This window comes from Carassius carassius, chromosome 9 (genome assembly GCF_963082965.1).
Source record: "Carassius carassius chromosome 9, fCarCar2.1, whole genome shotgun sequence".
In the NCBI taxonomy this organism is placed as follows: domain Eukaryota; kingdom Metazoa; phylum Chordata; class Actinopteri; order Cypriniformes; family Cyprinidae; genus Carassius; species Carassius carassius.
The window spans coordinates 23,359,708-23,382,785 of record NC_081763.1 but is presented as its reverse complement, the minus strand read 5'-3'; the positions used below and the strand labels follow the sequence as shown (position 1 = coordinate 23,382,785).

At 41.1% G+C, this 23,078-nt stretch overlaps 1 protein-coding gene across 4 annotated transcripts in view; it reads right to left on the bottom strand.

Moving 5' to 3' along the window:
• LOC132149356 (trinucleotide repeat-containing gene 18 protein-like) overlaps window positions 1-23,078 on the bottom strand; it is a 64,326-nt gene that overhangs the window by 16,761 nt on the left and 24,487 nt on the right. For all 4 annotated transcript variants that reach the window (XM_059558521.1, XM_059558519.1, XM_059558522.1 and 1 more), the window contains exons 4-17: window positions 20,825-20,929; window positions 18,433-20,184; window positions 16,242-16,344; window positions 12,443-12,648; window positions 11,367-11,513; window positions 11,010-11,194; window positions 10,227-10,653; window positions 8,042-9,001; window positions 6,837-6,988; window positions 4,651-4,784; window positions 4,361-4,531; window positions 4,105-4,276; window positions 3,660-4,032; window positions 2,860-3,120 (exon numbers count right to left, since the gene is read on the bottom strand). In XM_059558521.1, coding sequence (XP_059414504.1) covers window positions 2,860-3,120; window positions 3,660-4,032; window positions 4,105-4,276; window positions 4,361-4,531; window positions 4,651-4,784; window positions 6,837-6,988; window positions 8,042-9,001; window positions 10,227-10,653; window positions 11,010-11,194; window positions 11,367-11,513; window positions 12,443-12,648; window positions 16,242-16,344; window positions 18,433-20,184; window positions 20,825-20,929 — 5,148 coding nt within the window. The remainder of the gene's footprint in view (window positions 1-2,859; window positions 3,121-3,659; window positions 4,033-4,104; window positions 4,277-4,360; window positions 4,532-4,650; window positions 4,785-6,836; window positions 6,989-8,041; window positions 9,002-10,226; window positions 10,654-11,009; window positions 11,195-11,366; window positions 11,514-12,442; window positions 12,649-16,241; window positions 16,345-18,432; window positions 20,185-20,824; window positions 20,930-23,078) is intronic.

Below are 23,078 nucleotides of genomic sequence, written 5' to 3'. Positions count from 1 at the left end.
AAATAATAATAATAATAAAAAAAATCCATAATCTATATTCATTGTGAAAAAGAAAAAGAAAAAACTGAAAGTAGTAATTTAATCATTTACATTATCTAAATACAATCTTAATTATACATTTAATTCAATTCAACATCCAAGAGAAACATTCAATTATATACTATATAAAAATGGCAAACAAATAAACCAAATAAAATGTCATGTAGAAAATCTTAAATTATTAATGACCAAAAAGAACATGGTGAAGAAAAAGGTTAAAGAGGAGATGCAGAAGAAGGTGAAGTTGGAGACGTAAAGTTGAAGGAGAAGGAAAAGGAGTACAAGAGGATGATGATGGAGGAGAAGGAGGAGATTTCCTTAACTTTACAAAAAATAAAATAAAAACAAAAATTAATATATATAAAGAAAATACTTTTTCCACCAAATACAAACATACAGTGGGGAAAACATTTATTTGATAACCTGCTGATTTTGCAAGTTTGCCCACTTAGAGAGAAATAAAGGGTCTGTAATATTTATGGTAGGATTATTTTAATGGATAGAGAATAACAACCAGAAAATCCAGAAAAAACACATTATATAAAAGTTAATTGGTTTGCATTTCAGTGAGTGAAATAAGTATTTGATCCCCAAGCAAAACATGACTTAGTACTTGGTGCAGAAACCAGTGTTGGCAAGCACAGGGGTAAGACGTTTTTTTGTAGTTGGTCACCAGGTTTACACACATCTCTTGATCCACTCCTCTTTACAGATTCTCTCTAAATCCTTAAGGTTTCTTGGCTGGCGTTTGACAACTCAAAGTTTCCGCTCCCTCCAAAGATTTTCTATAGGATTCAGGTCTGGAGACTGGCTAGGCCACTCCATGACCTTAATGTGCTTCTTCTTGAGCCACTCCTTTGTTGCCTTGGTGGTGTGTTTTGGGTCACTGTCATGCTGGAAATGGCCCTGTACAGGTGTCTTCTTGAGCAGGGGGACCTTGCGGACGCTGTAGGATTTCAGTCCATTGCGGCGTAGTGTGTTACCAATGTTTTGCTCTGTCACTGTGGTCCCAACTTAACAAGCTCCTCCCATGTTATTCGGGGCTGATCCCTCACATTTCTCATGATCCTCCTTATCCAATGAGGCAAGATCCTGAACGGAGCTCCAGACCGAGACTGACTGATGGTTGTTTTGTATTTCTTTCATTTCCGAATAATCGCACCAACAGTTGTCTCCTTTGCATGAGCTTCTTGCTGATGGTCTTGTAGCCCATTCAAGCCTTGTGCAGATCTGCCATCTTGTCTCTGACATCCTTTGACAGATCTTTGGTCTTGCTCATGGTGATGGGAGAGGTTGGAATGGAAGATAAGGTTGTGTGGACAGATGTCTTATACACCTAACAAAGCTGACATTAGGAGTAACTTCTTATATATGAAACAAATACTTATTTCAAATGCTTATTGAAATGCAAATCAATTACTAACCTTTATAAAAAAAAATAAAAAATAAATCTTGTTTTTTTAAGTTGATATTCTCTATTCGTTAAAATAAACCTACCATAAATGTTACAGACCCTTCATTTCTCTGTAAGTAACTAAAATCAGCAGGGGATCAAATTAATATTTTCCCCACTGTTACCATGGCTTGAGGGCAGGTAACAGGAGGTGAGTATGTTACAAATATATTCAACACCTCGTCTGTTATTCAGTCTTTTTTTGTTTTGTGTTTTGGTTCTATAACAGTTTAATCACAAATTAGTAGATATTATTGAAAAGTCACAGCAAAAGAGGGTGGTGGCCTACTTACAGAACAATGCTCAAGGCTCAGGTGACATGGATAGTGACCTCACGCTGAACAGCTGGCTGCTCTACTCCCAGCCAAGCCCTTTGCTTCTTATTTTGTTGCAGCAGGACAAGCAAATTCACAGACCGAGAGACATTCAAAAGCATCATGGGTAGGAGAAGGGGTCAAGGTGGAGGGGTGGCCAAGCAGCTGCAGGGAGAGAGCGAGCAGTCTAGAGAAGCTAGGTTATTCATTTTTTTTAGTAAACAGGGAACTCCCTATTTTCCAAATATCCCACAATGCTTTGCCCTTTTCATACATTTACCAGTGGAACACACTTCTTGGAACCGTTCAAGAATCATGATTGCAGATTAAGCTTTAAAGTTCAAAAATGTATTGTCGTGTGCATGTAAATTTAGTGGCTTTAGCATAGTTATAATGGTAATAAGTCCTACTAAAAAAAACAAAACAAAAAACAGCAAAAATCCATCTTTTCTGAATTCAATGGATTGCATTTGTTAAATATCTGATCTCTTTTAAAGAACCTAACAAGTTAGTTATGCTTCTCAAAATCATTTGGTCTACTGAATCTCATCAGCACTGCTCATGAGCACTAAATTTATGCAAAGATCTTCTTGTGCCAGCTCTTCACTGATGAAAGGGATATTTGAACAACAGAGGAAACCAGGAGTGTGGAGCGTTGCAATCTAACACTCTACAGCAGGAGATGTAGCGAAAGAGACAGAGAACACGGCATTTCTTTACTTTCAGTAAAAATGAAATCAGCATGTTTAATAAAGCTTGGGTACCAAACTGCAATACAATAAAGAACAATTTCCACACACATTTAATGCACAATGGCAAGACATTCCTTAAACGTAAAACCATTTAAAAGGGACTCTAACAAGAGCCAATTATATTATATACTGGAAGAGAGGTAGCAAATTCTGATGCAAGCATCTTAAAATGGCTTCTCAGGAAAAATGTCACCATGACCAATGGTCATGGATAAAAATACAAGACAGACTAAAAATAAAAAAGCTAAAACCGAGAGGCTGCCTTCTCGATTCTGTGCATAGTGAGGTATACTTTATTAACCTTGATCAAATGAGTCCTCAGAGGAGCTGACTCCTGCCTCCTGTAGCAATAAAGCAAAGTGCTTATGTTTCCTCTCTTTGGCCGCCTGCTTCGACTTCAGTGATGAAGACAAAGATGAAGAGGCTCTCTTGGACGATGAGCGCTTTTTCTTGGATGGAGTTCTGCACAGGCCGGGGAGCTGTGGACGGGACCCTGTTCTCCCCAACATGGAGCTGGGAGGCAAGCCATCCTTCAGGGAATTGTCCTCTTCTGAATCTGTGTCTGGTACAAATCACAACAGATTTCATTCAGGATGGTGATCCGAAAGCATCTTGAACTAAAAACTAATTCAAAACAATGATAGTAGACTATTATTACATATATGCTGCCATTTAAAAGTTGGAGGTCAGTAAGATATTTTTAAACTAACACATAATACTTTTATTAATCAAGGATGCTTGAATTGACCAAAAGTGACAGTAAAGACATTTATAATGTTACAAAATATTTCTATTTCAAATAAAAGCTGTTCTTTGAAGTTTCTATTCTTCAAAGAATCCTGGAAAAAATGTATCACAGTTTCCACAAAAACATTAAGCACAGAAGTATAATATAAGAAATATTTCTTGAGCAGCAAATCAGGACATTAGAATGATTTCTGAAGGATCATGTGACACTGAAGACTGCAGTAATGATGCTGAAAATTCAGCTTCACATCACAGGAATAAACCCCTGGGGTTCTTGTAACCTGTTTACACCAAAAACAAAACACTATCAACAACAACAACTCCTATACATTTACAAAAAAAAATCTGACTTACTGTTAGAGTAGCTGCTGATTTCTGACCTCATTGGAGAATAAGGTGCTTTCCGCTGGCCTTTTCCCTTAAGGCATGGAACTGAAGGCTTCATATTGGCAGCAATTTTGCTTTTACCACCTTTGGAAGACTTGTGAAAAATACTGAGATCTTTCAATAGGTTGGATTCTCCCATCTCGACTCTCATGTCTATATCGGTGAGCATGGGGACTCTGCTTCCAGAACTAGCCCTGGACTTCCCTGAGGAACCATCTATGAACTTACAAGAGGGCTTGCTGAGTTTGCTGAGCTTAGTGAGGGACAAGGCCTTGTCGAGTTTGGATGCCAACTGCTCCTGCTCGCACACTCGGCTCTTCTTCACAGCCATTTTAGGTGCCTGTTAAAAGAGATAAATGCAGTGAATGGATTTTATTTGATACATGTCTGTTCCAGTATAATAAAGACCAACCTCATGAGAGAAGCATGAAGATGCCTCCTGCTCACTCCAGCTCTTTTTTTTCTTCTTCAATCTCAACGCACTGCTATCTTCCTCCTCCTCATCTCTGTTAGAGGCCCGAAAGCGCTTCCTCAGCACCTCCCCGCTCTCAGAGTCCTCTGAGTAAAGCACGCTTCTGCCCAACCTGCAAAACAACAGAGCGTTCAGCTGGAAGACAGGCCGTGTGGAGCACAGCTGGGCCTTATCGGTGCCTGAGCTACACACTCACTTCGCACACTTTGAATCCAGCTTGCTGGAGGGCGGAGACAGTGCCAATAGGCCATGTTTCCTTTTTCGGGGACGTCCTGGGCCCCTGCGGGCTAAACCTCTGTTCATTTCCTGCTGCTGAATCTGTTGTTGTTGTTGCTGCTGCTGTTGTTGTTGTTGCTGACGTTTCTCTCTATAAATCACGGGAATCATAAATAGCAGATTGTTGGTTGGTGGGATTAAGTGAGGTACATTTGCATTACTGGTCTTAAAGAAGTGGTGTAAAGGGAGGTCATTAACTGGGAGACTCACTCTTTATCTCTCCGTCTCTGCAGTCTGACCAGCTCTCGTTGCTTTTCTTTGTAGCACTGCTGTAGTTCAGCGAGTCTCACACGGTAGTCCACTTCCACGGTGTCCATTCCCTCCAAAGAGGATTTGGAGAACATCTAAGAGAGGAAGCAAGATTACTGCCTGTAGTTTGACTTCCATGGCCAGTACTTTCAGCAGCAAATAAATTATTATTAGCTAAAAGCTTGCTATGAGATACAGTGCATTTGGAAAATAATCATCCCCCTTTAAAATAACCACATTTTGTTGCTTTGTAGCCTGAAATGAAGGAGGACACAGTTTTTGATTAATCCAGCTGGACTAACTCAATTTAAAACATCCAAGTGAAAGATATAACACCAACATATCCGAAAAAATAAAATAAAATAAAATAAACACGGAGTTGGAAAAAAGGATTGTTATTTTGTTGAACCACCTTTTGCTTTAATTACAGCCTTTAGTCTGTTGGGATATGTCACTGTCTCTACTAACATTGCACATCTCTAGACTTTGCAATATTTATAAAACATTCACCTTTTTCTTTAGCCACTTTACGCACCGTTTTGCTGTGTGCTTTGGGTCATTATAATGTTGAAAGGTAAACCTTTTTTTCCATTGACAACTTTCTGATACATTTTTCCTTCTATCCTGACAAGTATTCCAGTCCCTGCTGCAGAGAAACAGTCCATAACAGGATATCACCACCTCTATGCTTTACTGTGGGAATGCTGTTATCTGGATGGAGAGCTGTATTGGATTTCCGGCAGTGGAGGTCAAATAATAAAATTTTAGTCTCATCTGCCCCAGAATCTTCAAGGTTTGTTTTGGCAAAGCTCAGCTGTGACTGCATGTGGCCTTTCTTGAGGAGCGCCTTTTTTCTTGCTCCCCTCCCATACAAGCCACATTTGTAGAGAATTTATGATATTGTTGTCACACACACAATGACCGCTCTTTTTTATTGCTTCAGAGTTGATGTCAGCCTCTTGGTCACCTCTCTGACCAGTGTCCTCCTAGCTCATATCAAGTTTGGAGCAACGTCCTGATCCAGTGAGGGTTTGCACTGTACCAGATACCTTCAATTTCTTAATAGACTTCACTGTTAGGCATTGATAAAGCCTTTGAAATATTTTTTTGTATTCATCTCCTGACTTGTGCCTATCCACAACTTTATCCCGGAGATCTTTTGACAGTGCCTTGACACTCATAGTGGATTGTTTGCTTCAGCTGCACTACCAAGGACTGAAATGCTCCAGGAAAGCTCTTTTCATGCTGAGCTGATCAAAATGACCAAAGCTGATCACAGGTGAAAGTCAAATGGCTTTGTGTGCCATTGAGAAGGTGATTAACTACACCTGACTGAGTTTACAAGTAATTTTTTTTTGTAGTAGAGTCCATGATCCTTTTTCCATCTCATTTATAGTTTTTTTTTATTTTTTATTTTTATTCGCTTTGATGTTATAAATTGCACTGAGTAAATCCAGCTGTATAAAACGGTGTCCATTTTCATTTTAGGCTACAAAGCAATAAAATGTGATTATCTTAAAGGTGGTGACTCTTTTCTATACCCACTGTATGTCCATACGCAAAAGGTGTCCAAACACTGCAAAAACATTTGTAAACACTGCTAAATGTTAAAAATTCTAATTGAAATTGAATTTGTAGAAAAATTAAAATGTTATTTGCAGAAACTGTATTAAATGTAAAAATGTAAACATCTCTAACTGTAAAAAATAAAATAAAATAAAATGCCACTTGAATTTGCAAACACTTTTTGCTTAAAAGTTAAAACTTTAATTGTCAGCAGCTGTGAACAGTTAAAATGTAAAAATTCAAATGCCTCTGGAAATTGTAAATACTGCTGAAATGTTAAAGCATCAAACACCATTATGTCAACACAGTAAAAACAATGAAAATGCCACTGGAATTTGTAAACACTGCTCAAATGTAAAAAATTCAAATGCCATTATTCGTAAACACTGTTAAAAATGTGAGCAATTCAAATGCAACTTGAATTTCTAAACATGACAAATTAAATAATGTTAACTATTCTTAGAATTACAATTGTGAGAGCGGAAAAAAACCTTAAGCACAGGTTTATAAGAGAGAGAAGAAAATAATAATAATAATAATAATAAAATCAAAAAATAAGAGTAATAAAAAGGCAAGCATACAGGTTCATCTTTCTTCTGTCTCCAGCTGTATTTATTATTAGGGTTGAGCTCTCGGGGGAGACGGATGATAACCTGAGGTTGACACTCGATGGCCTCCAGGAGGACCTGCCTGCCAGCTTCCAACAGACTCTCCAGTCCACAGAGCATTACAGCTGCACACACAAACACACGATCAATACCAACATTAATTACCTCAAGGGAGCACGGGGCAGCCCCACATTCTCCAATACATCAGTATATGTGTGTTTCCTATGTCAGACTGCATTAACGGATTTGATATCCAGATACATAAACAAAGGTGTGATCGACAAAGGACAAAAAAGCAGGAAACTATACAGTGCACTTACTTACTTACTAAATTTCAGCACGAATTTCGCGAATGGACAGCGACTCTTAAGTAGCACGTAAAACTCGTTCATGTCAAGTAAAGTTTTTGGGAAAAGCGCGTGGAATTGCGGCGAGCGTTTATAACCTTGCACGTTGAGAGCGCTCTTCAGAGCTAAGATACATTGTTATCGGGAAACTCGACCCAGATCAGATTTAAGCATTCATTAAAGTGAATCGGTTAAAGGAGTCATTAGTTCGCAAATTGGATGAGTCATTAGTGGACAGATATGCTCATATGCTCCGCGCATATAACGTTTCTCCCAAATATATTTTTAGGTCGCACAGAATAAATTTCAGGAGCATATGTGACAAAAATGTTGGCAATTTCGAGCCTTGTAGAAGCTGCTAAACTTTCTAGCAACATAGAAGTAAGCAACATGGCGTTACTTTGCTAAGTTAGCCCAGAATTGTTTAACATTAATGTTATGGAATCATGACAAAAGTGATCAATTGATTGGTCAAATTTTACTAGACCTGCATATAAAAATGAAAGACAATATATTGGATTTGCTTACATGAATCACCCGTGTTCACGGTCTTCTTCAGTCAACTGAAGCTGTTCACGTGAGTAGATGGTTGGGTGTGTGCAACTGTGCGCGTACTCTTTAAACTTCAATCGTGACAAATTATTGGACTACTTGCGGAGTGACATGACGACATGATTCAAAGACACAAAAAATGTTGACAGCGGTGAGCGATCATTATGTTTACCAATACCCGACCCATCGCAACCGCCTATGGTGTGGTCCTAGTGGAGCACACTAGATCAAGTCCCTCATCCTTCAGATTTCCCTTCCTCTCGCTGAAATGAGACTCACCTTGTGTGTTTTCTATGGGTTGCCTCTGCAGCTCCAGCTCTGCCATCTGGCTGAGCAAAGCCATGCCTTCCAGAGCAGTGGACTCCAGGGGACTGACAATCATGCAGAGCTCTGACCTAGAGCCACATGCATCTGCCAGGATGGACACTGCTCCAGCCTGTGGAAGCTCACTGGCTGTGATCAGGGCAAACATGCCTGCCATGGGGTCTTCAGGCAGGATGGTCACCGGTGCAGAAGAGGGCTGAAGGTGAGGAGGGCTGCTGTTAGGCAGGAAAGGATTGTCAAGTTTGGACTCCAGGTGTGGAGCGTCCGGGACAGGATCTCTGAGGTCTACTGGGTCCAGGCTATCAGAGAGATCTGAGGGCGGTTTTGCTGGATGGATGTCACAAACTACATGGTGTGTGTCACTGTAATTAGATGATTTGTAGACTTGGTCAACCAGACCCATTGAGCCCTCTGCAGTTTCTGCTCTGGTGGTTCTCTCAGAGTCCGGCCTAGATGTTTCGTACAGCCCTGGATGGCTTGAGGAAGCATCTTTGATTTTGACAGCCTCCCCATCTGATTCCTCCTTTGGCGATGGTGTGGCTGTGTCTCTAAGGTGTGCCTCGGCTGCTGTGGCGGTGCTAGAGTCTTGAGTGGTGATAGGTGCAAGCCTCAGTCCGTCCTGGCTCAGGACATCTTTACCGTCTTGCAGGTTTGGCTCTTTTTTGAACACAGTGCCGCCCTCTTCCATGGACTCTGGCTCTCTGGACGGCTGAAGTGGCTCGACAACCACTGGAGAACACAAGTGCTGGGGTTTGACATCTGTGGCAGATGCCAAGTGCTCGGAGGTCTCAGCCGGCAACGGCACATCTGGAGCCAGGCTGTCAGCATCTGCAGCAGCAGCCGGCTGGAGGAGGTAGGGGTAATGGCTGCCGAAAGGTGCTGTTATCGATTGGTATGGGTAGCCGGGAGGAATTTCTGCCAAAGAAACAGAAGAGACAGGTTTTTGAGGTGCTTATGCAAAGAGTAGAAGGGTTTTAGTGACAAAGTGATTAATAACCCCACATGTTCTTCGGCATAGGGGCTTTATGAAACTTTCATGAACCAATTGGCCTCAGCACAAGCATCCCAAAAGCCCTTTTATACACGCAGACCAACATGTTCGTGCATTCTCATACATTCAGAATTTGCTGTGAGCAGAAAATCTATTTATTCTGAGCACTGAACATGTTTAAAGGGAAAGCGCCAGGGGATATGGGTACAAAAGGGCTGCTGTCATAAGAAGTCTCTATTCTAGTGAAGTGGCAGCTGGTAATCCCATATGTGGGAATATTTACAGGCTACTCATTAATACTGCACTACCCTGCACATTCTGACGTGAAGAATAGCACACTGCATTTGACTGCTGTCCTTTGTGGATTCTCGGTCCCCTCCCAAACATGTTTCTTTAAAAACAGCACAATGGTCATTAATGACCGTTAGAGCTTAGATTCTCTGCCCGAGCCCAAGCCGGGCCGATATTTCCTGCCACCGTCCTCGGGCCGGGTCGGGTCTCGCATGCGTGATGCATCACACCTGCTGTGCGTGCTGTACTATTCAGTAGAATAAGTGCAACATGGAGCTTGAAGAAGCAAAGAAAAAAAATTAAAACAGGAGAATTAACTTTGAGCAAGTCTGGAGGAAAATCGGAGGTATGGAAACATTTTAAACTAGTCGTGGGGAGTGACAACGTATGTGTTGGCTTTGTCTCGTGCATTAAATGCGGCACGCATATATATATATATAACTGCGCAGCTCCCCCGTAGCCTAAATGATCTAGCATAGCAGCACCTGCGGTAAAACAAAAAAAAAAAGAAATCTGGCGCCGCCCCTGGTTATAACGGCCCACATATTAAAAATGGTCGGGTTTAAATCGGGCTCGGGCTCATAATAACAGTGAACGTGTCAGGCCGGGCCAGTCTCGGACACAACGTGCCCGGGCTCGGGTAGGGTCGGGCTTGATTTGTTGGGCCCGATCTAAGCTCTAATGACCGTACATCATTACATGGCTTTCCTTTCATTTTTCGAGTAGTGTTCCTCTCATTTACTGTGCAAAATGCAAATAAACAATTATTTCATTAGACTATGCAAATCTACAGTTGGGAAAAATTAAGCAGACTCAAACCTGGACATTTAATTAGAAAAAGCTGATCTTCCCACTTACCACGGTACATGGATGGGAAGGGAGTAGAAGATTGCTTCTGCAGACTGAGAGGTTCTCTCTCAGGCACTTCCACAGATTCCTCTTTGGTCTGGATGGGGGAGGCAGGAGGGGGTGATGCTGAAGCAGGCCTGACTGAGTGAGAGACAAGAGACGACGGATGGGAGTAGGGCTGCTGAGGGAGGGACTTCTCCACTTTGGGTCTTTCCTCAGACTTCAGTGCAGTGACAGACGAAGGCAGCAGTGGGACAGGCAGCGGCGTAAGGGCTCTGCTGTACGAGGTGGAGGGGGTTGGGGAGCGTGGGGGAGGCTTGCGTGAGTGCAGGGCTGGAGTGGGGATGCCCGAGAGGCTGGATTTGGCCCCTTCGGCTCCTCTCTTGTCTGGCTTTTCCTCCAAATCTGTCCTTGTTTGACTTGCATTTAATCTCTCCTGCACCATCAAAAAAAAATTTGAACCTTTAATACTTAACTAAAAGCCTATTACTTTTTAAACAAAAAGTTTAAAAAGTATAAGATACTTAGAAATGTATAAAAACAACAATAATATAATAATCTTAAACGACAACAACAACAACAACTCTGAAACAAAAAATGAAAACCACAATTTTACAATATTTCATACTTGATGCATACTCATGTTTGAGTTCATATATGCATTTGGTTTTAGGCCTGTTTTCCATGTTGAACATTCAGAGTTGGTGCAAACAGACCTGAAGGACTAAATGGGAAATACAGGAGTGCCTCCCAACAATTATAATGACACTGACAAGACAAAGAGTCTCATACCACTAACTGTGCGTTCCTTTGCAGCTCCATGACCTGTGCGGTCTGGTGCTGGATCATGAAGAGCTCCTGTTGGCGCAGGAGCTGCTGGTGGGAGAGGAGCTGGAGCTGATGGGCATGCTGCAGAGAGCTTCCTGCTGCCGGGTACATGGCCGACCACAGCGGGGGGCCTCGCTCTAACATTTCAGCTTTTAAAAGAACAGGAGGAAAACTTAAGGATCACGCATCAAGTAGATTTATTCTGCTACATATCAGGGGTATCACTCCCACTCACTTTTAGAAATTCATGTCTTATGCATGTGAGAATGGAGAGACGGGAAAATATGAACATAGAAACAGTGGCGAATAAATGGGACATACCATAGTGTGACAGATGCTCTGTTGGAATAATGACCACCTGCCCGGTTTGAGGATCTCGGGCAAACTGGTAAGGTGGGGGGATGGAGCCTGTCAAGGCAGGAGGATATCCTGGAGGCAGCGCCTGATGAAGGGAAGGGGGACCCAGACCTGTACACACGGGGGGGAAATTTGTATTTGCACACCGTGTTTGTAGTTGATGGTCCATTTGCATTTGCTTTCTAGCAGCTTCGTGAATACTCAAGAGTTAATTCCCAAGAGAAACACCATTCCCACCGTAATCTCACCCTTGTGCATGGAGCACAGACCTCTTTGAAATCCTGCCAAGAGGCACAGCACTTTAACTACAGCAATTTACTTCGGGGACATTTTTGTTTTTAAAGTAAAGTCTAGACAGAAACTCAAATGTCAGACAAGTGTGAACTGACCGTGCTGCTGGCTGTTATTCTTGGATGTAAGTTGTGGAGTGAGACTGATTGTTTCTAAGAATGTCTAAAACACTCAGCCTAGACTAAAAGCTCAGGCTGTCTGGCAGGGCAAAAGACTGCCTCAGGGAAATAATTCAGCATCCAAATCCCATTCACAACACAGTTCTGCAGCATTCCAAAGTCCATGATCCATAATCAGTTATTACTCATTAAAATAGGAATAAATGCATGGCTTGTGTTGTCAAATGTACTGATGTCGGTAACAAATTGGTTATGAAATTTTAAAAACACGGGAGTGTTTGAAAGCTGGGTCTGGTCTATCAATGAATCTGTCTAGGAGCAGATATATTAGGGATCCGCTGATAGATGCAACTTTCAAACTCTCCCGTGTGTATCTATAAGCACACAGTGAAGAGCATGAAGCGATGATCACTGTAACCAATCACCGATATATCTGATGAGAACGAGAACACAATCGGATTAAGAATCCGCTCAAAATGTTAATGTAATACTGGTATTTTCAAATATTTTAAAATTTCAGTACTGACTAACACCAACATTGGTACTTTTGGCAATATTACTCACAGCAAACGCTTATTGTAACATGACATAATTCTTATACGACAGGCATAGGTGAAAAAAGGCGGGTACCATATGGAGAACCAGACAACCACATGGAGGGGGCTGCTGACCGGGGCAGCCATGGTTGGGAGGCCAGGTGGGAGGCGGGATCAGCAGGCCAGCGGCCCGCACCAGCCAGAGTGGGTCCACCAGTTACCATCAGGTTGGGGTTCAGTCCACTAGCAGACAACATAGGTGGATGCAACTGGGTGTAGTCTGCCAACTCCTTATTTTCTCTGTGAATGACAAGAGACTGACTTGTTAGAGGTTGACCTGTCTATTGCAAAGTCAGCTAGTATTTACATTTGTAAATTAAAGTCTACATTTCAAAAAAGCTTCTGTAGTACATAAAAAAGAATATTTCCTTTAAAAAAGAAAAAAAAGGAAACCATGCAAGAATGTTCAGTTTGGTGCTTTACTACATATTTTCAACAAAATTGAAAAGACAGTTGGTAGATTTTTAAAGGATCGGTATTCTTGAAAAACCCCTTTTTTTACTCTTCCTAACCTCAACAAACTTTCAGTCAAAGCAAAGGTGTTTTTAAGGTGTTTTTCTTATTTAAATCTCAACAACCACTTTCATCAGCAAGAAAATTCCTCCAAAAATTCACCTTGTGTTTGATGGAAGAAATGCATCACATAGTATTGGAACAATATGAGGGTGAGTAAACCATTGTCATTTTTGGCTGAACTATTCCTTTAAAAGTCTACTAAAGTGCCTAATATCCATGTACCCACATTTGATAACCAGGAAAGTTTTTGTCATTTTACTTATATAATGAGATACTTTTACAATGCAAAATTCATGTTTATTCAAGCCCAACAGGTAGACTGGTGGCTATTTAGCCCTAACTGAGACACAAATTCTCTATATCTATGACTTCTATTCTGTCTTAGGCCCTGTTTACACTAGTGCATTTTCCTTTTGAAACTTGAAAAAAAAAAATTACTTTTGAAAACGCTGCTGACCCCGTTTTAGTTTGAAAACTCTGGGGTTGCGTTTCAGTGTAAACGGACCAAAACGCAGACTTTCGAAAATGATGGCGTGGTCCACGTGATCTCTATATCCTTGATGATCGTGTAACCGTATCATGAACAGTAATCATGCTCATTGTTGAACCTGCCAGTGACTAGCAACTGACTTGTTTACACTTTTACGCGCATACCCAGTATGCATGAATGGTCATGTGACATGCATTCTCGGTTATGTAGAGTAGACGGAGATAGTTTCTGAAACTAAGCAGCTAAAACGCCAGTGTAAACGCGGATTCTTTTAATTCTAAAACGCCCTTTTAAAATGAAAACACACTAGTGTAAACGGGCATTACACTTAAGGACAGGCACTGAGGCTGGATTCCTGCTGAGACAGCCAGTCACTTTTATAAACACCAATTTCCCCAGTGGCAGTCGGGAAGACTTTTTCTGCTACTCGAAATGAGAGCCACACTTTGAAAATAGGCTCATATTTGCGGAGAACTGTTGTGATAAATCCATCCACTCTAAAGAAACCACGCTGAGAGCGTGACCAATGAAAGTAAAATGTTGCTCCGTTTAGCCAGTGTGTGGAATCAAAGAAGCAAGAATCCATTCGCACTGGCTGGATATGCTTAGACCTTACTACAAGGTGAATTAATTTAAATTAACAGACTTTCATCCAGGCTTCTAAAATCTTTTTAGAAAACATCTATTTGGCACATACCAACACTTCAGTGTTGCTGCTTAATGTCTGCTGAGATTATAAACTAGCCTCAACAAAGGTAGCAAAGAGAATATCTTTAAATATCCACACATTCAAGCTGTCACGGATTTGTACTGAAGTGACTTTAATGAGTCACCTTCACAGGGCAACTATGCATTAGCTGCCCCATCACCAATCACAAGCTCTCTTTTTCAGCTCAATATAGTGCTTATGGGAGAAAACTGTCCTGTTCCATTTTCAATCAAACCTCTGAACCAACACTGTTGACACCCTTTGTATAACAAAGGAAACAGGGAAATATATCATTTGGCACTAGAAAGTGAAAGTAGAGAAAAATAACCAAGGTCCCTTCAGTAAATTTTTTTTAATCTTGTGCTGGGATCTTGGACTTACTGATAGCTAGCAATGTGGACACCTCAGGCAACACAATGCAATTATGAATTTTAGTAAATGGCCAATCTTTTTTTCCTTAAACATATGCTTGAGATGATGCATTCAATGTTTGAAAAAAGAAAAGAAAAAAAAACACTTATTAAGCTACAGATATTGCCTGATATCTACACACACACACACACACTGAATGCTTTCCGTACCCACTGTGTGTGTGTGTGTGTATATATATACACATATATATATATATGTGTATATATGTGTGTATATATATACACATATATATATATATATATATATATATATATATATATATATATACACACACACACACACACACAGTCATGGCCAAAAATATTGGCACCCTTGGTAAGTATGATCAAAAAAGGCTGTGGAAATTCATCTGCATTGTTAATCATTTTGATCTTTTATTTAAAAAACAAAAATAATAAAAAAAATAATAATAATAATAATAATAATTCACAAAAATGTATGCTTTCATTGGATAATAAGAATTTAAAATGGGGGAAATATCATTATCAAATAAAGGTTTCTCTAATACACATTGACCACAATTAATGGCACCCTTTTATTCAATACTTTTTGAAACCTCCATTTGCCAGTTTAACAGGTCTAAATTTTGACAAGAGGTCAGAGACAACTCCTTCATCCAGAATCACTCCAGACCCTTTAGATTCCCAGCTACATGTTGGTGCTTCTTCTCTTCAGTTCAGTTCAGGTCAGAGGACTGGAATGGCTAAACCAGAAGCTTGGTTTTGTGCTCAGTGACCCATTTCGGTGTTGTTTTTGAGGTTTGTGTTTGAATTATTGTACAGTTGGAAGATCCAAACATGGCCCATTATAAGATTTATAACAGAGTCAGTCACTTACTGATTTTTTTATCTGTTGGTATTTGATAGAATCCATGATGCCATGCATCTTAACGAGATGTCCAGGACTTAGGGCTGGGTACTGAACTTCGATGCCTTTATGGTATCGAACGAAAAACTTTGATACTATGAGCATCGAAAAATAGGGGTGCGTCCCTGAATGGCGCACCCCTATCCAAAAAGCACAACCAGTTGTATTAATAATGTTATCCTGAGTGTGAAGTGTTACCAGAATTTGTTTTAATAGCGGTGAAAAATAAAAGTTTTTGTGTTTAATGTATTTTTTAAAGGTTTTCTGAGCCCGAGACTCAACTATTTTCTGCAATTCTTCAGCTGTGATCCTTGGAGAGTCTTTAGCCACTCAAAACTCTCACCTAAGTTAGGACGATATAGACATGTCCTCTTCCAGTCAGATCCGTAACATTTTATTTTGATTGGAAATTCTTAATTATTGCCCTGATGGTGGAAATGGGAATTTTCATTGCTCTAGCTCTTTTCTTAAAGCCACTTTACTAATTTGTGAAGCTCAATTATCTTTTACTGGATATCAGCAATATACACACATACACACACACACACATATATATATATTGCCATTCCCATGTCACAAATTGTAGCGCAAAAAACCTTACAAATTAACCAGCTTTCTCCTATAGTTAGATCTAGCGAATGCTATCATTGTCTTCTACGATGTGCAACACAAACACCTCTGCTAAATTCTCAGAAAAAGTAGTCTGTGATTTTAAACTACAAATGCAGGACTGAATTAACAGCTAGACCGATGCCTAGTACAGTTCTGAGAACTCAAAGTTCAAGACACTTTACGCCAGCGCTTATAAACTCATCTTACCTTAACACTTTCTCCTGCTCACGCTCCACACGCCCCGACAATAGGCGCTCGTCGCCGTGACGTGTCCTCTCATCTCCATGCTCTTCCTCTGTGTGGATTGGGCCTGCAGGACATTACACCAATTGAAGACGTTGACTCAATATTTTTACTAAATTTGCTAAAATTGCTTTGCAGTGTTTGCCAATGATCTCATTTTTCATCATTTGAAATACTAATACACACATTTCTGACCTTTCTTGGCTTAAAAACAACCAAATCCTAGTATTATCTTCCAGTCTGGCAAGATTTAAATGTTACTATTTTCTCTCTATAAATACACTGCTCCAGAAATAGCCCAAACTCCAAAGGTGTTTATCAGTCCTTATACTCAGCACCAGTCATAAGCAGCGTCTTACACATCTATGAGATTACAGACAGACTTGTGCAGACAAAAAAAACCACGGAGAACCTATCTAGAGTAACAGATCACATTTACAAGAACCCATTGAGGCCCATCAGTTACTTATCAACAGCCATTTGGAGATTCATCAGACAAAGCAGCATTCCAGAATTCGAACTAAACTGAAGGAGTGGATGCCGAGTTGCCATATCCTTCATACTGATATTAATTATATTATTACATGATTTCTTGTTTGACTATTAATCAAGTTATGGCAAGAGTGAAATGTGTAACCTTATGTGCGCTTATGAGATATTAAAGAATCCTGTTCTACCCTGTATTTCTTTTCCTCAAGATTAATGTCCACATATTATGTGTGTGTATCCAACCGTAATGATAAGACACTCACCAGTGCTAGAAAGCCTTGAATTTTAGATAAGTTCTCTGTGTATGTGTGTTAGTATCTGTCTGTACAGGGAGAAGCTCGGACAGTCCCAGGACAAACGATCAACTGCCAGTGTCCAGCGTATCAGATATACGTCTTTGGAGAGTTTATAGGTTTTGGAACCAATCAGAATTTTGTTGACTTATGTATTGACGCAATTAGTATCCTCTGTCAGGGTATAACTGTGGTTGATTTTGAGTTGTATGGGGGTGGCCTACGAACTCCGTCGAGAGTATTGAAGCTGACTTCTGCTGATGAAATTGCAAACTATTTTCTTCAAGTAAAATTATTATTATTAATTGAACTCATCTCTGACTCCTGGTCTTCATTGCGACATATCTGGTCCTTGGGTTTTAACTGTAAATTCCCCTACAAAACTAAAAGTTTGTTCAAAATACCACATCAGCACAGCCCTGTATACCAAAAGATAAATGCGTAAAAAAAAGTATCAGAGCAGGATTTAGGTAGGGGTGTATTGAACCTTTCAGTACTGACAGACAGCGGCTGAGAAGAGATTGTGTTCTTCTAAACCGAGGAGGGGGACGAAAGTGCACATAGATCTCTGTCATGCTCCAGGGAAAAGGTTTCAGTCTGTTTCCAAGGTTACCAAAAGCCTGTCCGACATGCTATCCGTTTGCATCAAAAAGAGGGCAAATTAGTCAAGCAAAGCTCTGTCCCTAAAACTTGTTTTACATGTAAATTCAAACCTTCTCTTAGAGTGTGGGGACTAATGTTATTACAGCAATTTCCTTGCACACGAGAGCACATAAATTAATGCTATTCTCTCCACCCTTTCTGTCCCTTCCCGAAGCAGATTCGATTGCTAAGCAACAAACCTAATGTCATATTAGAATGCACTGCTTATTTGCCACCTTTAGTAAAGCTCTGTTTTATAAGCAAGCGGGCAACGCAGTGTCTTAGTGCAAGGTTTAACACACTCCCTATGCTAACAGGTAACACTGTGGGCCAAAGCAATAGCAAAGCTCATGATGTTTAAGAAATAAAATGAAAGAGGGAGTGACCTTGGTGTCGAGCATGCCCACATAAATGGGCTGTAACCACGGAAAATAAGATTGGGTCAGTGTGTTGTTCTTCAGTTTCGTTAAAGGCTTGAAAGCATGTAAGAGCAGTTTTTTCCTTTACAATTTATTCCACCTTAAAGGGTTAGTTGTGCTGCTTTTATCTGCTGACCACAAAATAACTGCTTTTGCCCATACAATAAAGGTCAATTGGGTCTAAAACAAACATTTTTTTTTTAAATATATCCTTTTGTGTTCCACAGAAGATAATAAGTTGTACCACTTTGGAACAACATGAGAATGAATAACTGATTAATGATTTTTTATTAAAGATTAGAGGCAACACACCTTTGATGGTTCCTCCAAGAATTGGCCTGTCCCTATCCGATACCGAGCTGGGCTTGCTGCTGTTGTCCCTCTGGCGGGCAACAGCCACTGCAATGCCTACGGGTGGATGACGAACCTCCCCATCCCCCTGAGAAGAATTTCCTTCTCTGCCAAAGGACTTAGCACTCTCAGGTCTCTCAGGTTCCTTCTTCAACTGCTTTCCAGACTGCTGGGGTGGAAGGTGCTGAACTCTAGACACTCCGGGATAACCAGCCTCCAGTTTCATGCTTCCCAGTCCTCCAAAAGGACTACGACTATCAGATCCGTGCATGGAGCCAGACTCGCTGGAAAAGTTGCCACTGTACTTGATGAGGCTCTGCATGGCTGAAACCTCCTCGTGCCCCTTGGGACTTCCGCCACTGCTTACCGGTCTATGTAAGCCAGTATTGTCCAGGTACATTCGCTTGCCCTCTTCTTCACCTCTGGGGCCATGGGTGTGTTGGGCTGCCAATGCGGCAATGTGACTGGTAGCATAATTGCCCATCTCAAAAGGCTTCCATTTGGGTTCAGCAGAACCCAAGGCCTTCAATGGATTCTGTTCCGAGTGAGGCGTAGCTGGATCCATTCCAGAAAACGGATTGGCAGACCTTTGAGCCCTGTCCCTCTCTTGGCTGCGAGATTCAGTCTCAAGTCCCATTCTGATCATGTGTTTTGATGTAGTGTTGGATAAGTCCCTGGCATCTGGGCTGTTTCCAGATTTATTTGTGCACATTTCCAAATGCAAGGGCTTTTTCATGGCCAAACCATTTGACCTAATTATCGAGCCTTCCTCTCGTAAAATGTCTTTCTTAAAGTCCCCGTGAGGGGGAGACTCACTCTTAACGGAGGACCGACCATGGTCCATATGTGTTCTCTCATTCCCCACCTGCAGGGCTGATCTGTGTGAGTCCCTCTCCCTGCTCTTGTCATTTTTATTATCTCGAGCTTGGGAGGCAATTTGAATTGGCCCCTTTCGCTCATCGTAAACCTCGACAGAAGGCACATAAGTAGGAGCTATCACTCTGTGTTCTTTGCCTGGCTCTTTTGCTGTAGAGTAGAGCGGGTACATGCTGGGCGGCATGTGGTGAGGGGGAGGGTAGGTGCCAGAGGACACCAGCCTGGGCAGGAGATGGGATGGGTTGGGCTGTAGAGAAGAGGGACTGGCATATGACACATGCAGAGTGCCAGCTGATGTTGCAACCGAACCACATCTTCTCTGCTTGTCGGAGGAAAGGTGGCCCCCTGGCCGGCTGGTTTCATCATCTCGGTCCCTGTCCCTCCTGTCCTGTTCTGTACTTGGGTGTCGGGTTGGCGTGCTGCTGCTTGTCCCGCAGTTGCCAAGTGAACTGTGGTGAGATTGTTTGGGTTTAGTGTCCATGGTGCTCAGAGCAGGCGAGTGCTGATAAGAGAAAGGCCGAGCGTGCTCCGAAGTTTTTGCAGACCTCTCTGAGTTGCTCACTCTATGCTCATCTTCTGCCTTGACATCCAAGGTGAGGTCCACCACACTGTGGGGCCGTGACTCCTCTTTTGGCCTTTCTCGTTCCTTCCTTGGAAGGGAGTGACCTAGGTCATTCTTAGAGGGCTTCTCTTTTACCAGATCCCTGCTCGAGTCTTTAGCGCTTTTGTGAGGAGGCAGGGCCTCCTTTTCCCTGGAGAAGGAGCTGGGCATGTGAGCCACTGGGCTCCTGGCCATTGCAGAATGGGAGTGCACTGAACCTGGCAGGTAAAACCCCTCTGAGAAAATGAGAACAAAATGGAAAATGTGAGCCTGTCAGACCTTCAGACACCTGGTGCAAAAGATTGTTTAAAGGCTCTAAGGTGCAGAAAGTATATAAAAAGATCGACCACATACTATTAAATTGTTAAAACGCTCTAAATGAGACACTATCTGCAAGTACAGCAGAGCAGAAAGCAGGACATGTTGAGGCAGAATTAAGTCTAAAGTTTTACATGGTAAAAATGGCATGGTAAAAAAAGGACAATATTTTTCATCCCCAAATCAAAATATGAAAAAATCTTCCACAAAACAAATGAATATAATGATAAAAGTAAAATAACTTTTTTTTGCATTGAATATAAATTAATTCAGTATAAGAAAAACTACCATGAAACACTTAACACTTTTAATATTACACAATTATTATTAATATTATTTTGTATTACTGTATTTAATTTATCAAGAGTCATAAAATAGGTTTCATTTTCTTTTTCTTTGGTTTGAACTATGACCTAGATATTTCTTCACAATTTAGAGAGATTCACACTTATAGACAACTTTATATACACATACAGGCCTGAATGTTATGATAGTCATATACATACATAAATCACAGTGATAATGGTTAAACATGTTATTTTACATACATATACAGACCTTTTTGTGAGTCAAAGAGAGCATGTTGGCTGAGCTGTGGATGCTCGAGGTGGCCCAAGGGAATGTAATGGCTGGGGTACAAACTGCTTGGCAAATGAGGAAAACCTGGAAAAGAGAGAGTACAGACATGTTAAATCTTGTTATTTGAGAGAATAAGGGAGTGGCCAAAGCTGTCAGTTCTACGTCCAGTATTTAATGCAGCATCTGTATTTGGCTATCATCAGGCAGAAGGAACATTAGTACAATAACCTTTGAAAATAGTTAATGGCAGCGGCTCTTGAGTTACTGGCTGTACGTCAGTCTTCCAGAGTCATTATTCAAAGCCAAATTATGCGCACTTACAAATACACAGATTTGACGATTTATTATCTTATCGGGTTTATGAATCTGCTTCATAGCCAGAGCAGCAGCTCACCTCGGCCCAAAAATAAAATTGACTTATTACCACCCAAAGCAAAGAGAGAGAAATATTTCTCAAAACTGACATCTGGTAACCGGGAAGCGGCCATTCACACATTTAAGTCATGAATTTAATCTAAGATTTCACCAAGGGCAAAGACGCACAAATGTACATTCATAACCTCAAACACTACAAACAACAGCATGAACAAAAGCACAAAGACACAAACAAATAATGCTGAAATATAACATTATCCCTCCTTAAAAAAAAAAGCTTTAATGAAAGACAAAAGGGTTGTCAGAGCTAAGAACAAATGGATCTCTAAAGTTAGAAATGCTCCACATTCAAAAGGGAGGATGAAATGTTTAGAGCATAATCCTCTGGAATACATATAGGGTCATTCCAGTCCATTCATCATTCCTGGTTGTAGAAGATACATTCAAATTGGGTGGATCACATCCCTCACTGTGAGACATGTAATGCACTGTGGGTGGGGTACACTTGCATTTAAAACCAGCAGGGCCCGAGGCGTATACGAGACCTGTTGCTGCTTTTATGGACTGACTTGGCAGGCCCGTACCACCCTGGCCCCCGGTGAACGCAGATCCGAGAGAGACTCTGCACGAGGACAGGCAAATTCAATTTTTGTTTTCACATGCTCTTACAGCACACACTTACACAGAACACCAGCAGCTGCGTCATACAGGCTTGGCAGTTTGGCAAGAGGTCAGGTGGTGCTGAAATGACTCATACGAATACCCTGAAAAGATGAGTAACCACTAAATCAAAGAACATTTGCACTAAACGCTAAATGGTGAAACAAGATGAGAATGGCTTCTGCTGCAAATGAATGGAGCGAAATGAGTCTGGAATGTGCGCTTCTCCCATCCCTCTGGCAAAATTGCAATACGTCCAGAGAGGCTTTGCTAAAGAAAGGTCAAGCAGCCGTTATATTGGATTTATGGCCAAGCTACTGGGCACATGGCTGCTGAAGCACCTTTTAAGGTTTCGCAACAAATTACTACAAAATGAAGAAGACCAGAAAGCAGAGGGTTAGAGCTAATTTCCAACTAAAAGATTAAGAGGGAACATTCACAATACATCCAACCATGCATAGAAAACTTAAATCAAATTTGCTGTTTAAACAGTGTGAACAGACTTGTCCCCACTGCGCACAGATATTGACAAGTTAAGTTTATGAACAACAGCAGGAGTCTCTTATGTGTAATGGATCAGTTCTTACTATCAATGCAATTTAAATCAGGTCACATCAACCATTATGGATTGACTTGTGTGCACCCCGGAGCGATCAGCTCTTCGACGCAATGTTTAGAGAGAGATAGAAGATACAGGGTCCTGGAGAGCAAGGGTCAAAGGTCGCCCCATTTCAATGAGTGTTACCAGAGCTCTGAAGCAAGTTTTATTGTGGGCACATGGAAACAGCCTCAAAGCCTCCGAAAACGACCACGTCTTCAATCTCTGCATGGTTTCTCTGTGGATCTAATATGCCATAGATTAAATTTCTCAGACAGACCAGGCAAGGCTGCTTAAAACACAGTGTCAACAACAGGCTAAATAAAGGACTGAGTAAGCCCACAAAGCTAGTGTGGTAATATTATTTAGTTGCATGATTGCTAAAATGCCAGTGGCTGTTTATTTATCCATTGTATGGGTGGCAAAGACATTCATCATCTACCTGTCTAAATGAGCTAGACTTACATGGAAAGACTGCATTCGTTTGTATTTTAATTGGGGTTCGGAGACAAAGCACTGCAAATAAAACACCAGGGTTACCCAAGACTTATCTACAGTCACAGCCTCACAGTCAAAGCAAAGTCTTCATAATTAGTGATA